Here is a 20,401-nt window from a genome sequence, read left to right as displayed (position 1 = left end):
CAGAAATCGTAGTATTAACAGTTTAACTTTTTCCATTGAGAGAATTTTTAATTAGCCCTGGATTCTTCTCTCATCTTTGTCTGAATGCAGGTGATTACTACTCCAAGTTTAATTTGTGAGTGTTAGCTTTAAGCCTGTTATAGGGCCGTTTAAACCTATGATGAGCTTAAACTAACATGTACCATGGTTCAGTGAGAAGGAGAGAAAGCATATTTCTGTCTGTATTGTCAATCTTTTTTGTAAAATATTTTTATTTTCTAGAAGGAATGCATGAAGATGATATTTGATTTTATGGAATTGTAATAGTAGTAGTTTGAAAATAATTAAATATGTGCAAAACAAGAGATTGCACAAACCATGTCTCAAGTTTTTTTATGGTCTTTTTCCTGTATTCCAAATTGATTTGTATTTCAAAGCTGTGCTTTGTCACTGGGGCAGAAGGAAGCAGAGTAAGGGAATTAGAAAGTGTCTGGGATACAACAGATTAAATCTCACAAACCAGCTTTAGCCTTTTGTTACAGAAAAGCCTTTCGTTAAATATGTAGGTAGATTTTGTAGGCCTCTGTAATAATACAGATCTATGTCACTGCCTCTGTGTTTGCTACCTTCTTTGTGTCCTCTCACATGCCAACATGGTATTGGCAAGGGTCACCACTTCTGGCGTGTCCACCACACCCTCTTTTCGCACGAGTCCATGCTTTAAGTGCACACCTTCCAAACTGCCTGTAAAAGGTTGCCTTTCCTTCAAGGCCTGTCAAGAAAGAAGTATATGGGGAGAAGGAAAAAAAAAAAAACAAAACAAATGAGGCCACTATGTTGTGTTCTGAAATGCAAATATTTTGCTCTATTTCAATATTCATCTTCAAACTGGATGTTGCTGGAAGATCTTTGGGACTGGGACTGTCCCTGTAGTCTGTAAGTCTTTAAGGTTCTGCCATCTCACAAATGAACAGCTACCTACCAGAGACGATTTATCCTGAGCTGCAGGACTTTGTTTTAACTATATTGCATCACATATTTTCCAGAAGGATAAAGAAACCTTTTTTGTTAATTATTTTGCTGTTTTAATCTCATATCCTTCAAGCAAAGTCACTTTTCAAAGCACAGAAGGCTAAAGAGTTGTTAAGCTAAAGGAGCTTCATCTGAGTTCCATACAAACTAAATTATTATATTTCCAGATTTCCTCTTGCTTTGCTACAAGTCACAATGAGGAAAAAGTTGGGCTCCTTTGATGTGAAAAAAGCAATATAACACTTCTCTGAAAGAACATTTCTCAGTCTCTCATGTGAAAAAGGATTAACACCTCCAACAAAGGTCCTGTAGATCACAGAACTAAGCAGCAATACTGAACAGTATTCCTGAGGAGTGGAAAAACTGTATTTAAGCAAGAGATTGTTTGAACTGGCAAACAGAAGCTTTTTAATAGCTGAAGATCTAAGATAAAGGATTAAACCTTTCTGAAGTATCTGCACTTAAACAACTCTAAAGACAAGGAAGCAAGTTTAAATTCATGAAAGATGGTCTTTGTTTTCCTAAATGAACCATGTTCTTTAGTGTCAAAACAAAATCCATTCACAGCATTGTCAACTACATAAACTTCATGACAATACTACTTATCTAACAAAGTTGGACCTTGCTTACTTTCTGAAATTTTTTGCTAGTTTGAGCATCTGCCTTCTGCCTGCCCAATTTCATAGTTGAGAACAACTTATCTTTCTCCTTTTAATGGGCACTTGTGCAGTGTGTATAAGCAGAACATGTAAAATAAGATGTTAGTTTTAAATGGCTACTTGTGTCATTTTCCCCCATGTTACAAGTCGGACTTAGTACTTTATCTCTAATAGAACATCAGTGGGTTTATAGTAATTAAATGGTTGAAGTGGCATTAAGAAGAATTTGCTGTTATCGACTGCAGGAATGTGTGATGATTAGTAGTTATTAGGCATCAGGAAAGGTAGGGATTTCTTAGCTTATTTTTATCTTCAGAAGTTGAATATGAAAAAATGTAAGAATGCTATTAAAACTTCTCATGCCGTTTTTTCTATTTATTTTTAACAAAACTACTGCTTGGCTTGCTGTCTTAAGAAGAAAATCACAGCATTTTTTTATCTCAAGCAGCAAACAGGTAACCTTCTGACCTTTTCAGTAAATCCTCAACTGAACCTCTGAAATTAGGGTGATTTAGCGTTTTATGGCACAGAATAAAAATCTCTAATTCTGTTTCCAAATAGTGTATCCTGAACACACATTTTATTAAGCTCCTGACTCATTCAGCCATGTGTATTTTGTAAAGTTCCTATGGTTATTGTTTTACAATAGCTGCTTCCAGAAGCATTGTAAGGGTTTCAATTAATCAGCTCTTTGTGTGCTTCAGACTATGCAAATTTATCACATCAGACCATTCAGCAGCTCATGGGAAAGCAGTGTACAAACTGTATTGTCTTCTAGCACCTCCTCTCATTTAGAGTGATGTTTTTAATAAGAAAACTAATCAAGTTTACTTATGCATTATTTATCTGTTAATTTTAATTCCGTTCTTTACCTCTTATGTCAAATGGGATGTAGCAAGTGATAGGATAGATCAGTGAATGATTCAATATTGAACAAAGCTGATGCGATGCAGCACTTTTTTCTTCTAGACTTGTTTTATGCTTAGTTAGCCAACGCAGTATGTAATTAGAGAGTTTTGAAGCAGCTGTACTTTTTTTGTTTAGCCTTACTAATTTTTGCAGATCTGTTTGTCACTTGTCCATAATATACAGCGCTGTGTTACAGCTACAACTTCGCTTAATTATGTGACGTAGTCTTATTTCTCAGGAGTATTCCCAAATTCTGGCAGATCTGGTAAACCAAAAATAGATGCCTTTCAAGTTAGTTTTAGTTCTTTTGACACCATGTCATTAGAATAAGTAAACAAGTGCATTTAGTAATGCGCTTCTTTTTATCTTGCTGATAGAAGCTGGTATTACTGCTGCTTCTATTCACTTGTCTCCTTTGCTCTCTAATGTCCCTCCTGCTGGTAGTAATTAGTTTTCTATATTAGGTTGTTTTGACTTATTTGATGATTTTTTTTTTTCATTTGGCATGTGTGTGTATAGAAGGCATCTTATCATAGCCTGGTGAAAAACTTTCCCATACTGTTGTGTTTTGTCCCTGCCCCCTTCCATCCACCCCCCTTCCCCCTCTGCTAAACTGGGGTTTTACAAGTCTGGGTATGTTCGTGGCTGTCAGCAAACTGTAAAACCAACCACATGAAAGGCAGCAATTCTGGAAACCCAAGTTTCTCCTGATTAGGAAAAGAAACTCTTAAAGGACAAAAGTACAGGGGTGAGGGGATCTTTATGCTCTGTCAGGGCCTTGTGGAGGTACATGGGTTTGAGATGCTGTCAGCATTGATGCTGATAACATGTGTGGGGCTGGGGGCCATCATGCATAGTCAGGGGGCTGTCATTTACTGGCTGGCATACAATAGCACTGAAAAACGCTGCCAATGGCTGTTTTATACTTGCATGTTAAACCACTGTAGATGTCTGATTTAGGTTTATTCTAATTTAAACTGTTACCCTTGCATTAAGCTGCCATGCTTATTAATGCAATTTTTTTTCTTTTTGATGTTGTAAAAATTTTGTAGCATTTTCACTGATTTTCCCTCTTAAGGTGACATTATGAAATTGATGTGCAAAGTTTTTTTCTAGAATTTAATTTGGTTTTCAGTTGAAAAGAAATGAGATGTTGCAAGCTGCTAGATGCTTTTTTGCTCAAACATATAACCTTCTAGTTAATCCACATTAAAAAAAAAATTTGTTTTTTGCTTTGTCTACAGCCTTTTCTGGTTGTTAATATTTGATTCTTGTACTAGATGAGTCTCCAGAATGTACAGGTGAGAGCCAATTCAGGCCCACTGCAGTATAGCACTTATTGCTCGATTTCAGATGCAGCGTATAAAAACTGTGAGAGGAAGGGAAGTAAATGCAAGTCAGTTATTCTGTATGTTCTCTGTGAATGCTGGGGTTCAATTTTCATGTGATGTCTAAATCAGTAACAGTTAAGAAATACTAGCCTGTAGTAAAGCCACAGAGCAAAATTGCCCACTAGTTTTAGTGTGCCCTATTTATGAATGTTGTATGAGGAGTACTTGGGCATCTCAGTTGTGAAATGCAGTTCATACTTGAACAGGGCAATATTTGGAATTTGAGGCTGTTTTGAATCCAGCCTCTTCTTTTCTCTTTACTGTTTTATTAGCCAGTTGCAAGTGATAATTCCACTTACGTGGATTAATTCACTTGATCGCTTTTTTTGCAGCTGTTGGCTTGCCTGGTACTCCCCTGCTGCAAACCCGGCTCAGTGATCAGGCATGAAAAAGAGTAGCAAATTCAGGAGCTTAAAGTGCAGACCTGCAAGCATTAGCCTCTCAAAGAGCTTCTGAAGGCAAGCGATCACAAAATAAAACCAGGTTTACATTTTAAAATGAATTGAAGTTATTTGCTTCTAGAAGTAGTGTTGTGTGTAGGAAAGGTACCTTTCAGCTTTTTTAACAGTTTTTATGAGTAAAAATGAACTTTCTTAAAACATAGGGGAGAAAGAAGCTTCTCTCTGTCCTCTAAATACACACAGACGTGCTATAGATCTGTTAAAAACTCAGCAATTTCTTAAAATACAGAAGCTTAGAATTGAGGCTTTTTAGCTTTCCCTTTTCTCTTTCTTCTTTTTTTTTCTCCCTCTGTAAAACAGAAAACTTTATAAATGGCCTAGTGAGCTTCACATTGCTGGATTCTGTCTAAATATTTTGTTTTTAACTTCTAAGCTCATTATGCTGTCTTTGTGTTAACTTGTATTAAAATCTGTCAGCTATGACTGGTCTCATAACCACAGTCAGCGGACCAGAATAAGTTAATTATTTACTTGTGTCACTAGTGCTCTTCATCTAATGAAATGCACAGCTGTGTTAGATCTGCAGTTGGGTGTGTAGGTCCTATTGTTACACAAGTCAGCGGAGGGTAGAAGCCGCTATGATGGAGAGCCCTCAGTTCTTTCTGCTGTTCTGCCTTTCTGTGTCGATTTCATGGATCTTTTATCATTCACTTTCACACAAAACAAACAACACAGTGGCTGTCTGCTATGGGAACCAGCTTGGCATATAAAAGGTTTTCAGAGCCTAAAGTAATTTTAAGTTAGCTAAGATTTAATTTTTGGCTTACAGGTGCCGTGAAGTCCAGATGCAACCTAATGCTTTCTCAGAAGTAAATGCAAATAAGACAAAATGTTTGCACCATAATACATATACAAGAAAGTATGTATAAAATTTTAGGACAAAACAAAAAGCTGTGCACACAAGAGATAGGGTGTTGGTGTGTTGTTTTTTGAGTTGGTTTGCTTTTTTTTTTTTTTTCATTTTCAGCAAATGATTGCTGCTTGGCAAGGGAGGGATGGAAGGATGTTACTGATTTATCACAGTAGAACAATGAAAATTAGTTTCAGTAGGTTTAAAAACTAAATACAACAGCACGCACACACCCCCCTTTGCCCCAGACTTTCCAATCCTTTTTTTTCTGCTCCCTTCCCCCACACTTACCATTCTCATTCCATTAGCTACTGTCCCATACACCTATCCCTGTCTTGCTTGGACAGTGGAAGAGGAGCTCCCTCCTGAGCAGACGCCAATATCCCCCTGTGAACTGGCTGGTCAGGGGATGCCTTTTTAGGGATGTAACCAGTACTCTCAGTCTTCCAGGAGCCCCCTCCACTCCAGGACTGTTCCCAAAGTGTGCTCTGGCACAGTTGCAGTAGGCTGATCTCAAATAGCTTGCAGACTTTTTCAGCTCTAAGGGCTTCTGGAAGAAATTGTCCAGCTGAAACAGTAGCTTTGGTTCAAAGGAGTATGGGCTTAAGCAGCTGCATTTTAGCACCTGAATTTGAATGTCAAATCTCTTGATCATTTATAGCTGCAATGCACTGATCTGTAGAATTCACTGTAGAAACAGTTGTAAGGGTTGTAAGGAAAATCTTGGGATGCATGATAAAGCATTTTAAATGAGTTTGTGTGTTTCTGTTTACTCTTTCCTCAATAGTTCTAGAGTATGGAGGATTTTCTTTGTTTTACATCCAATACTGATAGAGATTAAAAAAAGCTTCCAAAACTTTTAAAGGAACAATTTGTGTTCATGAACTGACAAAATCAAAACAGTCTGTGGAGTGGATTGTACTTTGTAATTCTCAAAAGCAGTCTTTGCTCAGCAAATGAATGTTACCTGAAAAAATCATTGTTGGTTTTTTAATGTATTTTCCCCTGCTTATCTCCTCTCAGTCATTGTCAAAGTCCCAACTTGATATGTTTTTATTGACAGTATTTAGCAAAGATACATCTGATAAACAAATTTCAAATCAATAATAATTTTTTATGTCCAAAGACATATTGTAAGAGGCCACCTTTCTTAATATTTTTCCCAGGAAATTATAGCATCAGCTTTAAAAAACAGATCTCCCTTGAGGTGTTCCAGTCTGACTGGACAGAAGTTTCTGATTGCCTCTGAAAACTGGACCTAAACTTTCTTTCCTAATTTGCTAACTCACAAACCACTGAGAGCTTTATGTAAGCATATGCTAATTTTGCAATTCCTGTGACAAGGGCTCTCTTCTAGTCTGCAGGTTGGGAGCACTGGCCATGGTAATGAATCTGGGTAAAAAGTTATCCATGAGAAAGAGAGGAGGAGGAAAACACTAAAGAAAATCTGGTGATGAGCGTCAGCCCTGCTGGTGGTTTGCTGTTTTGTGAATTGAAATGTTTTCTCTTCTGCAGGGGTGTGTGGACTGATTGTTCCTCAGGAAGACATGCCATTTTGTGATACAGGAATCTGTCCAGATATCATAATGAACCCTCATGGCTTCCCATCGCGTATGACGGTCAGTGGTTATGTTACAATTAAAGAGACAGTGTCGCCCAATAGGGAAAGAGGAGGAGGTTAGCCAGAAGAGACAAAAAAGCTTGAAGCATGATTTCACTGAGAGTATTCTCCCGTCATCATGCCACACGCTTGCCCTCCTATAAGTATCCAGCCCTCTGTTTTCACCTGTTTTGAAACATCCGACTGTAAAAGGAGTAGGGATGCAGGCTGTTTGTGCATCATTCTCATTTGGTTCTTTATCAAGCTAAGAGGAATGCAACTGAATACTTGACTTGCATCCTTTCTGTTTGAAAATTTCTTCCTCTCCCTCCTCCTTCCCTATTGCCTGTGCCCACTAAGTTAGCTGGGGCTGACTGTGAGGTGAAGGTTGAAGAGGAGTTTCGATTACAGTTCTAGACGTATATATCTATATATCTAGAGTTATTACATTATACCTGCCTCACTGGAACTGATGCAAGTCTTGCACCTGTGCTGCAGGGTCACACTAAATACCTCACCACCTGGCCCTTATAGGGGACCTCACTGATTACTTGGTACAGCCTCTGATCTTTATTCCTTTGTTGGCGTCTTCCCTTCTGTTCCCCCTGCTGCACTGCAGCGTGTCAGTCCCTAAGGCCGTTTCCTACAGCACACGGCCACGCTGGAGGATGCCCATTTTCCAGACAACTGAAAAAAGTGGAACTACCTGACTCTGGATCTTAAGAGGTGTTCCCAGACCCTGCCATGAGTCCAGTTTTCCCCCTTCACACAGGTTCTCCCTTGTTCTTGGGTTTCTTCCACTCCTCTTGTTGCTTGTAATAACCCCGGCTGCCATGTCGGTCACTTTGCCTGACAAACTTATGTGCCCATACTAATGACCAGGCTGTTAACTCTGCTTTTCTTTGCACAGGTAGGAAAGTTAATTGAACTCCTAGCTGGAAAGGCTGGGGTCCTCGATGGCAGATTTCACTATGGAACAGCTTTTGGCGGCAGTAAAGTTAAGGATGTGTGTGAAGATCTTATTCGCCATGGTTATAACTACCTAGGGAAGGACTACGTAACATCTGGTATCACTGGGTAAGAATCTGCTGTATAGATTTAGATTTTTCAGGAGAGGTGGGAAATCCTGTTGGGACACATCTGAAAAATCTTCTTATGTCTCAGAGCAGGGACTTTCTCTTATTTGCAAACTGCTTTGTGAGATGGAGAAAAGAGGATGAAGAATGGCATGAGTTTATTTTTTCTTAGAAGTATTTTGTGGTTCCACGTTTTAAGAATTACTGGTGTGTATGTTGTATAATGGGAATGGCCCTTGTGGTACATATGAAAATTTCCCAGCTTTTACTGCCTGACAAAAAAGCTAAAATCAAGGTTTTCTTTCTGGCAGATTGTAAGAAATTTCAGGTTTCTGTTGGCAGAAAGTCTTATATGCTTGGAATGAGATAAGTATTTTCATGTTGACTTTAATAATGCTGTAAATATGGATTTGGAGGCAAGCATCTGTTCCTTGGGAATATTTTGTGTGCACTCTTTTTTTTTTCTTTCCTTTTTTTTCTTTTTCTTCTTTCAATTATACAATGTTTCAGTCTGGCATAATACTCTAGTCTGGAAACTTCCTGCTGTGTTGATCAGACTGGCTTCTGAGAACAGAGTTCAAAGAACGTAAGATAGTTTAGGAACAGGAAAAGGCCATATGGCTTCACATGCCTGCCCTTCCAAAATGTATCTTAATCCTACCTTCCTGCTATTTTTATTATCCTTTCAGTCCCCTTCTTCTCAAGGAAGGAGTTTAGGTCTCTTTTGCAAGTTTTTTTTATATACTTTTTATTTTAATTGCCTTTCCTACCAACTTATTCCATATGTTGCTTCTCTTTTTGTTTCAAAGATACGATTTTGTTTTCCTTATTCACTCCATATTCCATAAATTGTATATTAAATATTCTGCTGTTGAAACACTTTCTATTGATGTATCATGGTAGCTTTTAAAAAAATCTGACTAATCATGTTTCCTAGGGAGAATAAAATCATTTAGCTCTAAAAATCCCCCATCCTAAAACTTCAACTTTGTAGTGCCCTATTTAGAGAATTTGCTTAAGGATACTGATATTTTTTTCCAAGCAGATTTCACAGGCTTAATCTGTTTGTTATGAAATTTGAAGGCAGATTTCATAACAATGTGAAAGTTTGCAAATTTCAGATGTCTAGTTAACTTTTATTATTTTCTTCAATAATCAGCTTTTGGAATAACACTGCGTAACGTCAATAATGACTCTGGAAGGGAGGTGCAATACTGTTGTCTCCTGCTTGTTTTTACATTGTACAGACATTTATTTCTTTTTTTAGATGAACCAGTGGCCAAGCTGAGTCTGTCTGTGTTAAATCTGGTCATTCCTAGTTCTGAAGGTGGTAGTTGGGCTGAATGTGGTAGCTGGGAAATGACTGAGGGCTTTTCACTGTTGCTTTCTGATCTTTAGGCGCTTACACAGTTCTTACAGTTGGGGGTGTTTTTAACACAGAAATCTTTAGCCATTACTCCAGCTCATAGAATGGAGTAACACCCTCTATTGCTTACAGATGTTCCCTTGCTGATGCAAGTGCCTAAACACGATCCTCAAGAGCCCTTTACTCGGCTCATCTGAGCCCCCAGTGCCAGCCAGGGCAGAGGTTTTTGTCCTGTGGATGCTGAGCAGGGCTGAAGGGGCAGCTGTGCTCATGCACAGCTACTCCAGGAGGGTTTCCACCCATCTGGATCTTGAGTTGTGCAAGGAGTGGAGTGCAGGGAGAATTAGTGGCTGAGTACTTTCAGGCTCATAGTGCGCCAGTGCTAAGCTATTCTTGCAAATGCAAATTTCTTAAAGTATTCCTACAAAAAGGGTGTTTTGAGCATTTATGCTGCATATATTTGTTTACGTATATGCTTACCTTTGTGAAGGAGTGTAAATAGAAATACCCTAAATCACCCTTCAGGGTCTGATACATTTACAGTCCCTGTTGGTTACTGATGACACTGTTGAAACAGTCTTGTACAGGGAGAGGAGGGACTTACCATGGTACAGCTGAGACAGGCACCTGCAGCTGTAGCAGCATGTCTGCCCAGCACAGGACCAGAGTTCAGGAGCTTGTTCTTCTCCGGAGAGGATACAGCAGCATATGGTGTTGGAAGTGTTCAGAAGGGTTCCCTGGGAGTGGGGTTCAGACTAATTGCCCAAAAAGCCCAAACACATTTTTGTAGGACTCGTGATTTCCAAATTGTTTTGAATTTCTCCTATGCACGACACTCTTGTCTCTCTTAAGTTGATGTGTGATAACTGTGAATATTGGTTTTCTTTTGATTTTTATTCTTTCAGGGAACCTTTGGAAGCATATATCTATTTTGGCCCTGTGTATTACCAGAAACTAAAGCACATGGTGTTGGATAAAATGCATGCAAGAGCTCGAGGACCCAGAGCAGTGCTCACCAGGTATTGTTACAGGCTAAGCACAAAATTCTTGTGTACATTCAGAAGTGTGCCCAGCTGATGATGCATATAAAACAAAGTTTGTTTACCTTCTCATACTTGACACAAAATGCTATGACCTATCATTACAGTGCTGCAGACTAAAAACTCTCATAGTAGTCTGTGGCAGGAGTTTGTTCTGAATGTCCAGAATGTGTGGTCCAAAACTAAGTCTGCTTCTCAAACTTGTTAGCAGTTGCTAAAAATACCACCTGCTGAATCACAGTACACACTGTGGCTCCTTCCTGTCAGATTGCCTGTATCACAGGTATCTTAGGAGGTTTGTTTTTTCTAATTTTGTACTTCTACAAAATCAGTTATGAGTAGAAGGAAGAAATTCTTTTCTAATATTTCAGCACCCTTTGGTAAACAGCAGATTAATATTGATGCAGCCCCTGTCTTCGCCTGTCAAGACAAAGTAAATGGATTGGCCCTAGTGTAGTGCAAGCAGGCATTAGAATAATGTGCAGCCCTGGTGTACTGTACTTTGCCTTGCAGACTCTTCCATTCAATTCTAAAACTGAATTTAGGCTTGTATGTGCCAGTTCGCCGTTATCATTCAATACTCCGCTGGAGAATAGCACTTTCACGCAAGTAAATGGCAAAAGTTACAGAGATTTCAACAGTGAACCTCCCTGTTTATTTGCCCAGTTACAGAGATGTCTTCAGTTCCTTTGCACTAAGCCTGAACTTGGTTTTCTCTCCAGCGAAATGATTACTTACCGTGTTGGTGTCTTCTGGTGTCAAATTTTGAAGTCAAGCAAGTATACTCTGAGTAATAGGTAATATAAGCTCCTGAAGGTGGAGTGGACCCTTTGGGGAATTTGAAGCCTCCTGCTTTTACTGGTGCTACTTACTTTTTCTTCTGAAAGCCAAGCTCTGTGGCTGCTTGCACTCACATTCTAAATTGCTGATACTCCTTACTCACAAAAAAGAATTTAGTGGCACAGGCTTTGGGGATGCTTCTAGTGGGTCATTTAGTTCACCTCTCTTCATCACAGTAGGATTACTTGCCAAAACTTGCCAGAAAATTTATTTCCAGCTAATCTTGAATTTTCTAGCAAAGACTATTCCAAATGTCCTTTGCTGTTCTTTCTATACTGTTATGTACACCGTTATACCTCACCTGCTTGCATGGTGGTACTCTTTGACCAGTCAAAATTTGTACTGATTCTGATGGTAGAAATCTTTGTACTGTTTTTAAGATGTAAGCACAGCCGTGTCTATCCTGCCCTTACTCTTCCCTATAACAATCATCATTCATATTCTTTAATTCTTAATTTATTTTTATGCCTCTTATCATATGCATGGATCCACTTCTCCTGCTCTGTCTGCACGATAAGTTAGCAAGTCTGTCCTCTTATGGGTACAGCTTCTACCTGTTGATGTGCTATTAGAGAATGGAGGTGCAGGTCTCTGCTGTACTTGATACAGAGGTGTCTTTCTCTTTTGCTTTTCATTGCATATTTCCTGTGCCTTTTTGCTTTCCAACCTCACACTGTCTGTAGGACAAACTGAAGTTGTCTCGCATTTTCCGTGGAAGTAAATACCAAGGCAAGAAATCATGACAAGCGTTCGTAATTCTTGTCTGAACTTTTCCATCAACCACACTGAGAAAAGCAAGTGTAGCACAACCATTATTTCCTACCACAACTGCTTGCTTATATGAACATAAATGATATTCCCAAATAATAGGCTATCTGCCCTATTTTCTCTTCTTCAGTGTGTTAGGCATCTTATTGGTGCTTCACATGAAAATTAAAACTCTCTGTCTTAGCTAACAGTGCACAGGGTTTACTGGACCTCCTGGCTTACCCAAATCCCTTGATCTGCTTTTGTACTGTTTCCCCAACCTGTCAGCTGTTTAGAGGTACTGAATTTAAATGAAACCTAAATTCCAAGTCAGCATAATGTTTATATGTAAAGATGAAAGTGGTGTTATTTCCCCCACCCCTTACTTTCTGCAAATTCTTTGTTCCAGTCAGTAGCATCATACTGTGTAACTCCAGCTCTTTATCTGACTTTCAGGACAGCTAGTGGATGCTCAATTTATGCTGCCTCTTGACTAGTCTTTTAGGAATTTTCTTTTTTCTCCTCAACTAATTAAACATTTGTTATTGCTATTGCCTCTGTGGAGAAAGTCTGCTTTGCCAGCTTTCATACTCACTATTGTTTTATCATCCATTGCACTTCCTGGAGAGTAGATTGCATCTAACATTCTTTTTTGATTTCAGAAGTAATCCTGTAAGAGCTTCCAATGTGGAATTTGGCTGTCACTGTCTTGAAATGCATTTTGTTATATATCAAATGTACCTTAACTGACAGAGCAAAGCTATATTTCCATCTGGAATAAGGCAGAAGACTTGAGCTTCTTGAACATCACTGATTCTAGCTATCGTCCTGATTAAAACAAGACTTTGTAGAATTGCAAAGCAACACTTTTTGTCAACACAGTCAAAACCCACCAGGATGTTGCCCCTGAATTGGTACTTGTTAAATGAACCGCAATACTTAATTTCAATGCCATGAGTAGTTGACAATTAATTTATAACATAGTTCTATATATGGTGTTGCCCAGATACCCAGTCCTGCTAAATCTTTTTAAAAGATAAGCTGCTTTTAGTTTTTCTTACAAGAGAGCAATATAAGCTTTCTACATGTATGGTTGTTCTGATGGACATTGTCAGAGCCAGTTCCTGTCATACTGCAGGGAAGCAATGTGATGACACTGGTCAGGGCTCCTCTCTGTGCTCTGGGGCTGGGAGAGGACAGTACTCCCTCCTGCTTCAGGCAGTGTTTTTTAGGTAATACTCCACTTCTTGGACATCAGTGTTTCAGCCAACTACTTCATTTCGAATTAGCCGCTGGTTTTCCCTAACAGGCACAAGGGAGATCTGCTGAGACCTACAAGGCCTACTTTTATTCATGGGGGTAGACTTATTTCTCCCCACTGACCAATGAAATAAGGAACACGACCATTAAGCTGAATGCACTGTTCTTGCAGAAAATGCAGAATTAGTGCAAATGAGTTCTTAATGTGCTTAAAAACAGTGAAGTTAATTGTTTATGCTTTTTTCTAAAGGCAGCAGTTAAGTAGAATGAAGATCACTTGGCCTTATTTTTTATTTAAAGAGTCACTGTGTTTGTTTTAGCATTTAAGGATTTTACGAACTTATCTTTTTTTCTTAATAATAAAAATACCTCTTTTTAATGATATTCCCAATCTTGTTTTCAAGAGTCTGCTTTGTTTTCTGATGTTATATTTAGAATAAAGAAAGAAGTTAGTTGCCCAGGGCAACAGCTGCAGTGTACATGTGTATAGAGGGAAAGGGGAAGCTCAAATGCTTTATAAATACTGTTTAAACATAATCAACAACTTTTGGTTGTGAGGAATTTTCAAACTCATGTGAGCTGGAAGAAGAATCTAATAGACTTAAGAAGCGGAAGATAGACTTCCTTTCAAAGGCCCAGTCTCAATACTGAAATTTTTGATACTTAAGAAAAAATATTTTTTAGGTAGGGATGTTTTTGTTTTCTTTTCTTTTAATGAGGTCATGCTGACAGTGGGAGTGAAACAAAAAAGCTTAAGGTTCGAGTTGGTTTTTTTGGGGGGGGCCTTTTTGTATTTTTTTAATGGGATTTCATCAGCCTTAGAAATCTTCATCCTGTATCTGTTGGAAAACCCATGGCATATCAACCCATGGAGTTGAGGCACCATAATTTTTCAAGAGATTTTATCCTCCCACAGTTGGATTGAGGCTTTATTTGGGCTCACGTTTATATAGCTATTTTGCCATTTTATCCTGTGGAACAGCACCTGGTGAAACTTCTAAAAGTAGGCTTATGCATTAAGTAATATTGTAAAAGTCAGTTTGTAAAAAGAAGTCGGGCACTTCTAGCACTGTAGCAAATGCCTGTATCATTGGAGGTCCAAACTGCTTTTAAAATCTGCCTCTTGGGTCTTCAGAAGAGAAACTGCATTCACCACAGGGTTAGTCCTTTAAAACACATCTGAACAGTGATGGTGCCATCCTCTGGGGAGGGGGCCCTGCAGAGTTTAATCAGGATGTAAACAACTTCTATCCATTCTCCCAACAGTGGGAAAAACAGAAGGTTATATGAATGAAAAGGATGATTTGAATTACAAGCAGATTAGTTTTAAAGTTCCAGTGTGGTCAAAGTAAGAGAAATTACTTCTCCCTAAAAACAAATACAACTTATATCTTTAGAAGATATTTTGGTCTGGTAATTAGATGTATTTTTTACTTGTTACAGAAAATTATTAGATATTGAAAACTTTTATAAATCCGTTTCTCTGAGTTGCAGTAAGTTGGCAAAGCCTTTTTTTTAACGTCTTCAAAAATTCAGTTGTTTGAAATAATATTAACAAAATATACTTCAAAAGTTATAGGCCAGATCTGTCATTGAATATTCTAGGTGAAGTGCAGTGCTACAGGCATCGGAAACAGGAGGTTTCATTGAGCAGTTAAGCCTCAGTAACATTTTTTAAATTTCTTCTCCTTGCTGCCACGTTTCAGAAAATATATGAAGATTGAAATATTTAATAAATATATAATAAATGTGTTTAATATAATAGTGCTTCAGGAATTTAGGATTGGTTTTGCCTCATAGTTTGCTCTGATATTTACAACTTAAGTGTTACAGCATTGTGCTAGTACACGAGAGTAGAACTGATACTGTACAAAATTGCAGTATGACGAACAAGGTGTTAAAAATTTTGACTGTGTCCAACAAAAAAAATGGCTTAAGCAGTCTTAATGTTAAATAATATATTGTACCTTACCTTTTTACCTCAACATCTTTAGTGTGTACTTATATTGCTTTGTTAAAACTTTCCTCTAGCACTATAAGGACAGGGAATCTTCCCAAACAATAAATAAGAGTTTGACTTGTGTTGAGGAACTAGAAAACCAGGAACCTATACAATACAAAAATCAGTCTGTTACCCATCAGACATGAAAAAAACCCCAACAAAAACAACTAGATAAATACTACTTAAAAAATAAAAAGAGTAGGATTTCATAATGAGTTAACAATATGTGTACTACTTGTTTGCTGATTTATTTTGGTATTCTCTCCCAGATCAGAAACATTTTTATTTTAAGAATTTAGGTTTAGCTGTAGTTCAGCTGAAACATTAGGTTGATGATTGATTTATTAGCTGGTGAATACTGATTCATCATTCAGCTACGAACTATAATGAATATCTCATCAAAAAAGAATGCCAGATCTGTGTCCTGATTGTCTTGGATACTGTTCTGTCTCTTGTTCTCACTGACTCAGCTACATTCTGTGAGGTAGAGCTGTGGCCTGATGCTGCAGTTGCTGTTGACAGAACTAAACTACATCATATTGCTAGTGCAGGAGCAACACATTTGTGAGATCAGCAACTCTGGTTTGTAGACCGCAGTTGTCCATTGATCTTGTACTCTTCCTGCAGTTTGAAGCCAGTCATTCCTAGAGTGATAGAATGTATGTTCTGGAATACTTACTACGTTTTTTCAAATATTTATTTCAAAGGCAACCCACTGAAGGTCGATCCCGTGATGGTGGTTTACGTCTTGGGGAGATGGAACGGGATTGTTTGATAGGTTATGGAGCCAGCATGCTTCTGTTGGAGAGACTGATGATTTCAAGTGATGCCTTTGAAGTGGATGTTTGTGGACAGTGTGGCTTGCTGGGGTACTCTGGCTGGTAAGTTGTCAAGTAAATATGCCTCTGTGCAATAGAACTTTCTCCTTGGTCATAGTGCTTCTCCATTTTCAAGTGCTCACATACACCAATTAACAGTCCTATGCATCTTAATCACAAGAGTGTCAATGTTCTAAATCGGTATTTGGAAGATTGTTGACAGGGGATGGTTCTTTGTTGTGGTCTGATTGGAGTTAGTACTAATTTGAGTGTGTAATCAATGGCCCAGAGATCTCTCCTGTTGTGGGAGCACAGGTATTCTCATCCACAGCCGTGGATCCAGCTGTGCTTGTGGGAAATGTTCCTTTCAGTCTGTCTGCTGACTTCCATCCCATCCTTGCAAGGGATTATCAAACGCCCAATTATATCATCTGTTTTTCATAAAGGGGAAAATCACTGTGTCAATGTACTTGACATTTCTGCCATCAGAAATGAGGTGACTAGCTAGGCTGGTTGCACACCTTCTTGGTACAATCACTTGTCAAACCTCACAAGGCTGAAGAGACGGTGGGCACAGAAGAACAGGAGAAGAAAGCAACATCCCCTGCTTTCTTGTCCTCTAGCTGTGGAGTTCATCATACCATGCCTGTGTTCTGTCCCTCCCAAATGCCTTTTGCTTTGTAGTCTTGTAAAACAAGGAGTTCCTCTTCGAAGCATCAGACAAGTGCACCAATCCCATGTTGGAACTTGAGAGACAAGCACCTGTTTGAAAATTTAGATGGCTTTGCCCACCTGCATTGTCCCTAAGCAACTTCTCTCTAGACTAGCTAATGATTTTGCTGTCTTAGTCTGAGACCTAAACCAGTACTGAGTTTGTCTCCAACAATCAAACTTTTTTATGTAAGGGAAACATAGAACTGGATGTCAAAGCTGTGTGGAGCTCATGATTTGTAGCACTGTGTGCTTTGCTTTAGCCATCTTTTCTCTTCAGGAGTTTTGAGATGCTAGATTTAAAGTTGCCCTGTAGCATGCTGAAAATACACCACTATTATGAGAAGATAGGCAAACTTCTGGTTATGTTCTTTAGAGGTGAGGGAAACATTTTGCTTTAGCTTGGTTTTGTTTTAGCCAGGCAGAAAAGCAGACTTATGAGACTGGTGGGAATTTGAGATACAACGTTCTTGCAAACTTTGTGAAAACAGGTGACCTGGAATCCCATGACTAAGGGAGGAAAAAATAAATGGTGTGAGTTCAATTTACAAGTTACTCTAATATTTAGGGCAGGGAAAGATGGAGAGTTTGAAAGAGCAGGAGAAAGATTGATTTCTAAACACCTCAAAAGAACATTGTTGGAAACTTGCCACATCTTGGATATCAATATCAATCTATTGGGAGAGGCAGGAAATCGGACTTTATTCACTTTAGTGCTTCAAGAGTGATTTTTCCATGATATAATGAAGTAGGAAAGTAAGGTGTGTTCTCAGTTTGTAGGTGTGTAAAAGTGGCAGCTACTGTTTCTGCCCTTGATCAGACCGTTCTTCTAAGCGTGTGGCTTCTGGCCAGAAATCAAGCACCATATTTGTCTGCTAACAGCAGCAGTTCTGCTCCTTGTGGAGCAGAAGTTCAGACAGAGGTAGGAAACACATGTGTAATCCAGAGGCAAGATGAGGCCTACTCTGTGCATCCTGTTGTGGTTGGTGATTTTTAGTTGGGCGTGGCCCTGCTGGTTTTTGTGCAGTAACTCTTTTTGAGAGTCCTGTTTTGCTTGAGTGTGTGTTCACTGCATCTAAGAACTGAGGCCTTTTTCTGATCCAGGTCTCTTAAAACTACTACAATGCAAATAATAGTTGAAGGAAATTGTGTGAAAGGAGGGACATGCCATAAGTCAAACAACCAACCACTTCTAACAGTGTAAAAGTATTGCCTTAAAAAGAAACTTGCGTGCAGATACAGCTCAATTATTTTTTTAATAAGACCTTGACTTTCAGAGCAGTCCTTGAAGATTTTCAGAGCAGTCCTTGATTTTCAGAGCCCACAGGAAGTGAGGGTGCCTTGAAGAAAATTAGGACTTTGAACTTTAGCAGTAATATTACATTTTATTTTTAAGGTGTTGTCAATACATTTTATTTTTTTTGAAGTTCGCAGCAAACCTTAGTAACTCCTTAAATAACTGTGAAAGAAACTACTGTCTCAGACAGAGCCAGACATTCTTGCAATCTGACTCTGTGAAAAGCTGTCTGATGTGTGAGTAATCAATAAGAGAAAGTTTCTGCTAAATTATATGCTGTGTCTACCAGTAGCTTAAGCAAGTGGCCCTATAATGAGCATCACAGTAGAGACCAAGTCATTAAGAGAAACTTCCAAACAGGCCTTTTCAGTGACTCTGGCGTTAATAAGACATTGCTGCAAGAAACCTTTTAGAAACATTGTTTGGTGGCTAGCATTAAGAGTGCATATCTTAAGGAAGATGAGCCTTTCCTCTCAGACAAGGACTAGCCACTGGATATGTTTTTCTGCAAGACAGTAACGGCAGATCAGTGTTGGGGCCTGAATTGGTGTTTTTGCAGAGGAAGGAGGCTGTTGTGGCAGTGACAGAATTTGTCCCTGTAGAAAATGCAGTTGAAACTTACTATGATGTACTGGTTTTATGCAAATTTTCCAACTTTGCTGTTGTACAGATGCTCAGGGGCAGAACTCCACTGAATGCAACGAGCAGAATTTGGTCCTTTTTTGATGATACTTTGAGGAGTTACTCTGACTGTGAGCACTTTAACAAATACATGAAGAAAAATTTTGTTCCTGGTTCAGATTCAGCCTTGATACATTTGCCTTTTCATAACCAGTTCAGTATCAATTCTAGTACCAAATGGTCTTTCAAGTACTTGTTTCTGTGATCTGTTTGACAGAGTTTTGTGCTTACTGCACCTTAAACTTTCTGGGTGGTCTCCATCAAAGTACAAAGCAGGCTTAGAACGGTGTAGTGAGTAGTCTGTGCTCCGCAGTCTCTAGGAGCTCTAATCAGATGCCAAACATTGCACAGCAGAAGAGTTGTATCTTGTCAGGCTTCCAAAGTTTGCAAGGCTGTTCCTGTTGAGAACAACTGCTTGCTTGTTGTCATCGGAGAACAGCTCCTGTTTAGATCACTTCCTCCCACCATAAAAATATACCTATCCCTATAAATATGGACTGGGAGAACAGTCCAGCAATAAACCTGCAGTTGAGGTCTATTCTGTTTTAAAGGCCTGCTAACATTTCCCTTACCTAACAGTGTCTACAGGAGAGAGCATGTTCCAGGGAAACACCTAATTCACTCTATTACCTTCTTACTGCCTATAGTCAGATTTAGACAAAGCTAAAGCAATTACTGGGAATAAATAAAGCTTAATTCCTCATCACAAACTGCAGAAATGTAATTTAGACTTCTGTACCATTGGCTAAAAGTTTTCTTGGTTTAAAAAAAAAAAGAAAAAAAAACCATGTGAAAGTCACGGCAACTACAGTTTTCTTGGAAAATAACCAGCTCTTTGACATGCTCCTAAAGTCTGTTTGTACAAGAACTAGCAGACTCTGAAAAAGTAACTGGAAGGCTAATGCCAACCCTCATAACCAAGAACTTTACCATGGGACCTGACCCCACTGACTTCCACATGCTGTAGGTCAGGTTGTTCACTGGTAACAGAAACAAGACTAAGCACTGGCTTGATTGTAGATGCTGACTCTCAGCCTCATTCTGTACCTCAGAAACTTGTAGAAGTTTTGCTAATTCTTCCTTAATTGGATCTTCAGACTATTATGACTTTATACCAGGAATATGATTTTGAAACACAGGAACAAAAGAAGAACTTTTTTAGACCATTAGGAAGTACTTAGTCACTCTCCGTTCCCAAAGAACGGGGTTTTGCAATTCTCCAAAACCAGAAGATGGAATATACAGAAGAATGAGGAACTAGGGAGGTTGGAAAATTATAAGAAATATATTTAATTTTCTTTGTGTATACACAGAGTAAGAAATTAAATAATTTAAACAGTTTCTACCACCACTGAACTTGAGTCCCAATACTGGAAAGATGGCTGAGTGACTACCCTATATATTCCTTATGTAGTCAAGTTTATATGACAAAAAATCCCTTTCCTCCAGAATTTTAAGATCATTATTTGAGCAAAGAGCACGAAGGATGTGTGTTAAAGCAGTTATACTGGTTTTCTAACTTGACTAAAGCTTTGGCTGTTCACACAGATGTAAGATGAGAGGTGCCTCTTTTCTGGAAAGTGAAATTATTTGAGATATTATAGGGTGAAATTGTGTAGAAAGAACCTTCTTTCTTCCTGCATCTTCTTTTTGTGACCTATATATGACAGAAACCAGACCAT

At 38.7% G+C, this 20,401-nt stretch overlaps 1 protein-coding gene across 2 annotated transcripts in view; it reads left to right on the top strand.

The window, feature by feature from the left end:
* The window catches only part of POLR3B (RNA polymerase III subunit B), a 75,609-nt gene that overhangs the window by 54,275 nt on the left and 933 nt on the right, over positions 1 to 20,401 (top strand). For both annotated transcript variants that reach the window (XM_032688977.1, XM_032688978.1), the window contains 4 exons: positions 6,797 to 6,900; positions 7,792 to 7,958; positions 10,229 to 10,342; positions 15,920 to 16,093. In XM_032688977.1, coding sequence (XP_032544868.1) covers positions 6,797 to 6,900; positions 7,792 to 7,958; positions 10,229 to 10,342; positions 15,920 to 16,093 — 559 coding nt within the window. The remainder of the gene's footprint in view (positions 1 to 6,796; positions 6,901 to 7,791; positions 7,959 to 10,228; positions 10,343 to 15,919; positions 16,094 to 20,401) is intronic.

The sequence above is a fragment of the Chiroxiphia lanceolata genome, chromosome 5 (assembly GCF_009829145.1).
Source record: "Chiroxiphia lanceolata isolate bChiLan1 chromosome 5, bChiLan1.pri, whole genome shotgun sequence".
In the NCBI taxonomy this organism is placed as follows: Eukaryota; Metazoa; Chordata; class Aves; order Passeriformes; family Pipridae; genus Chiroxiphia; species Chiroxiphia lanceolata.
This window is presented reverse-complemented; position numbering and strand designations above follow the sequence as displayed.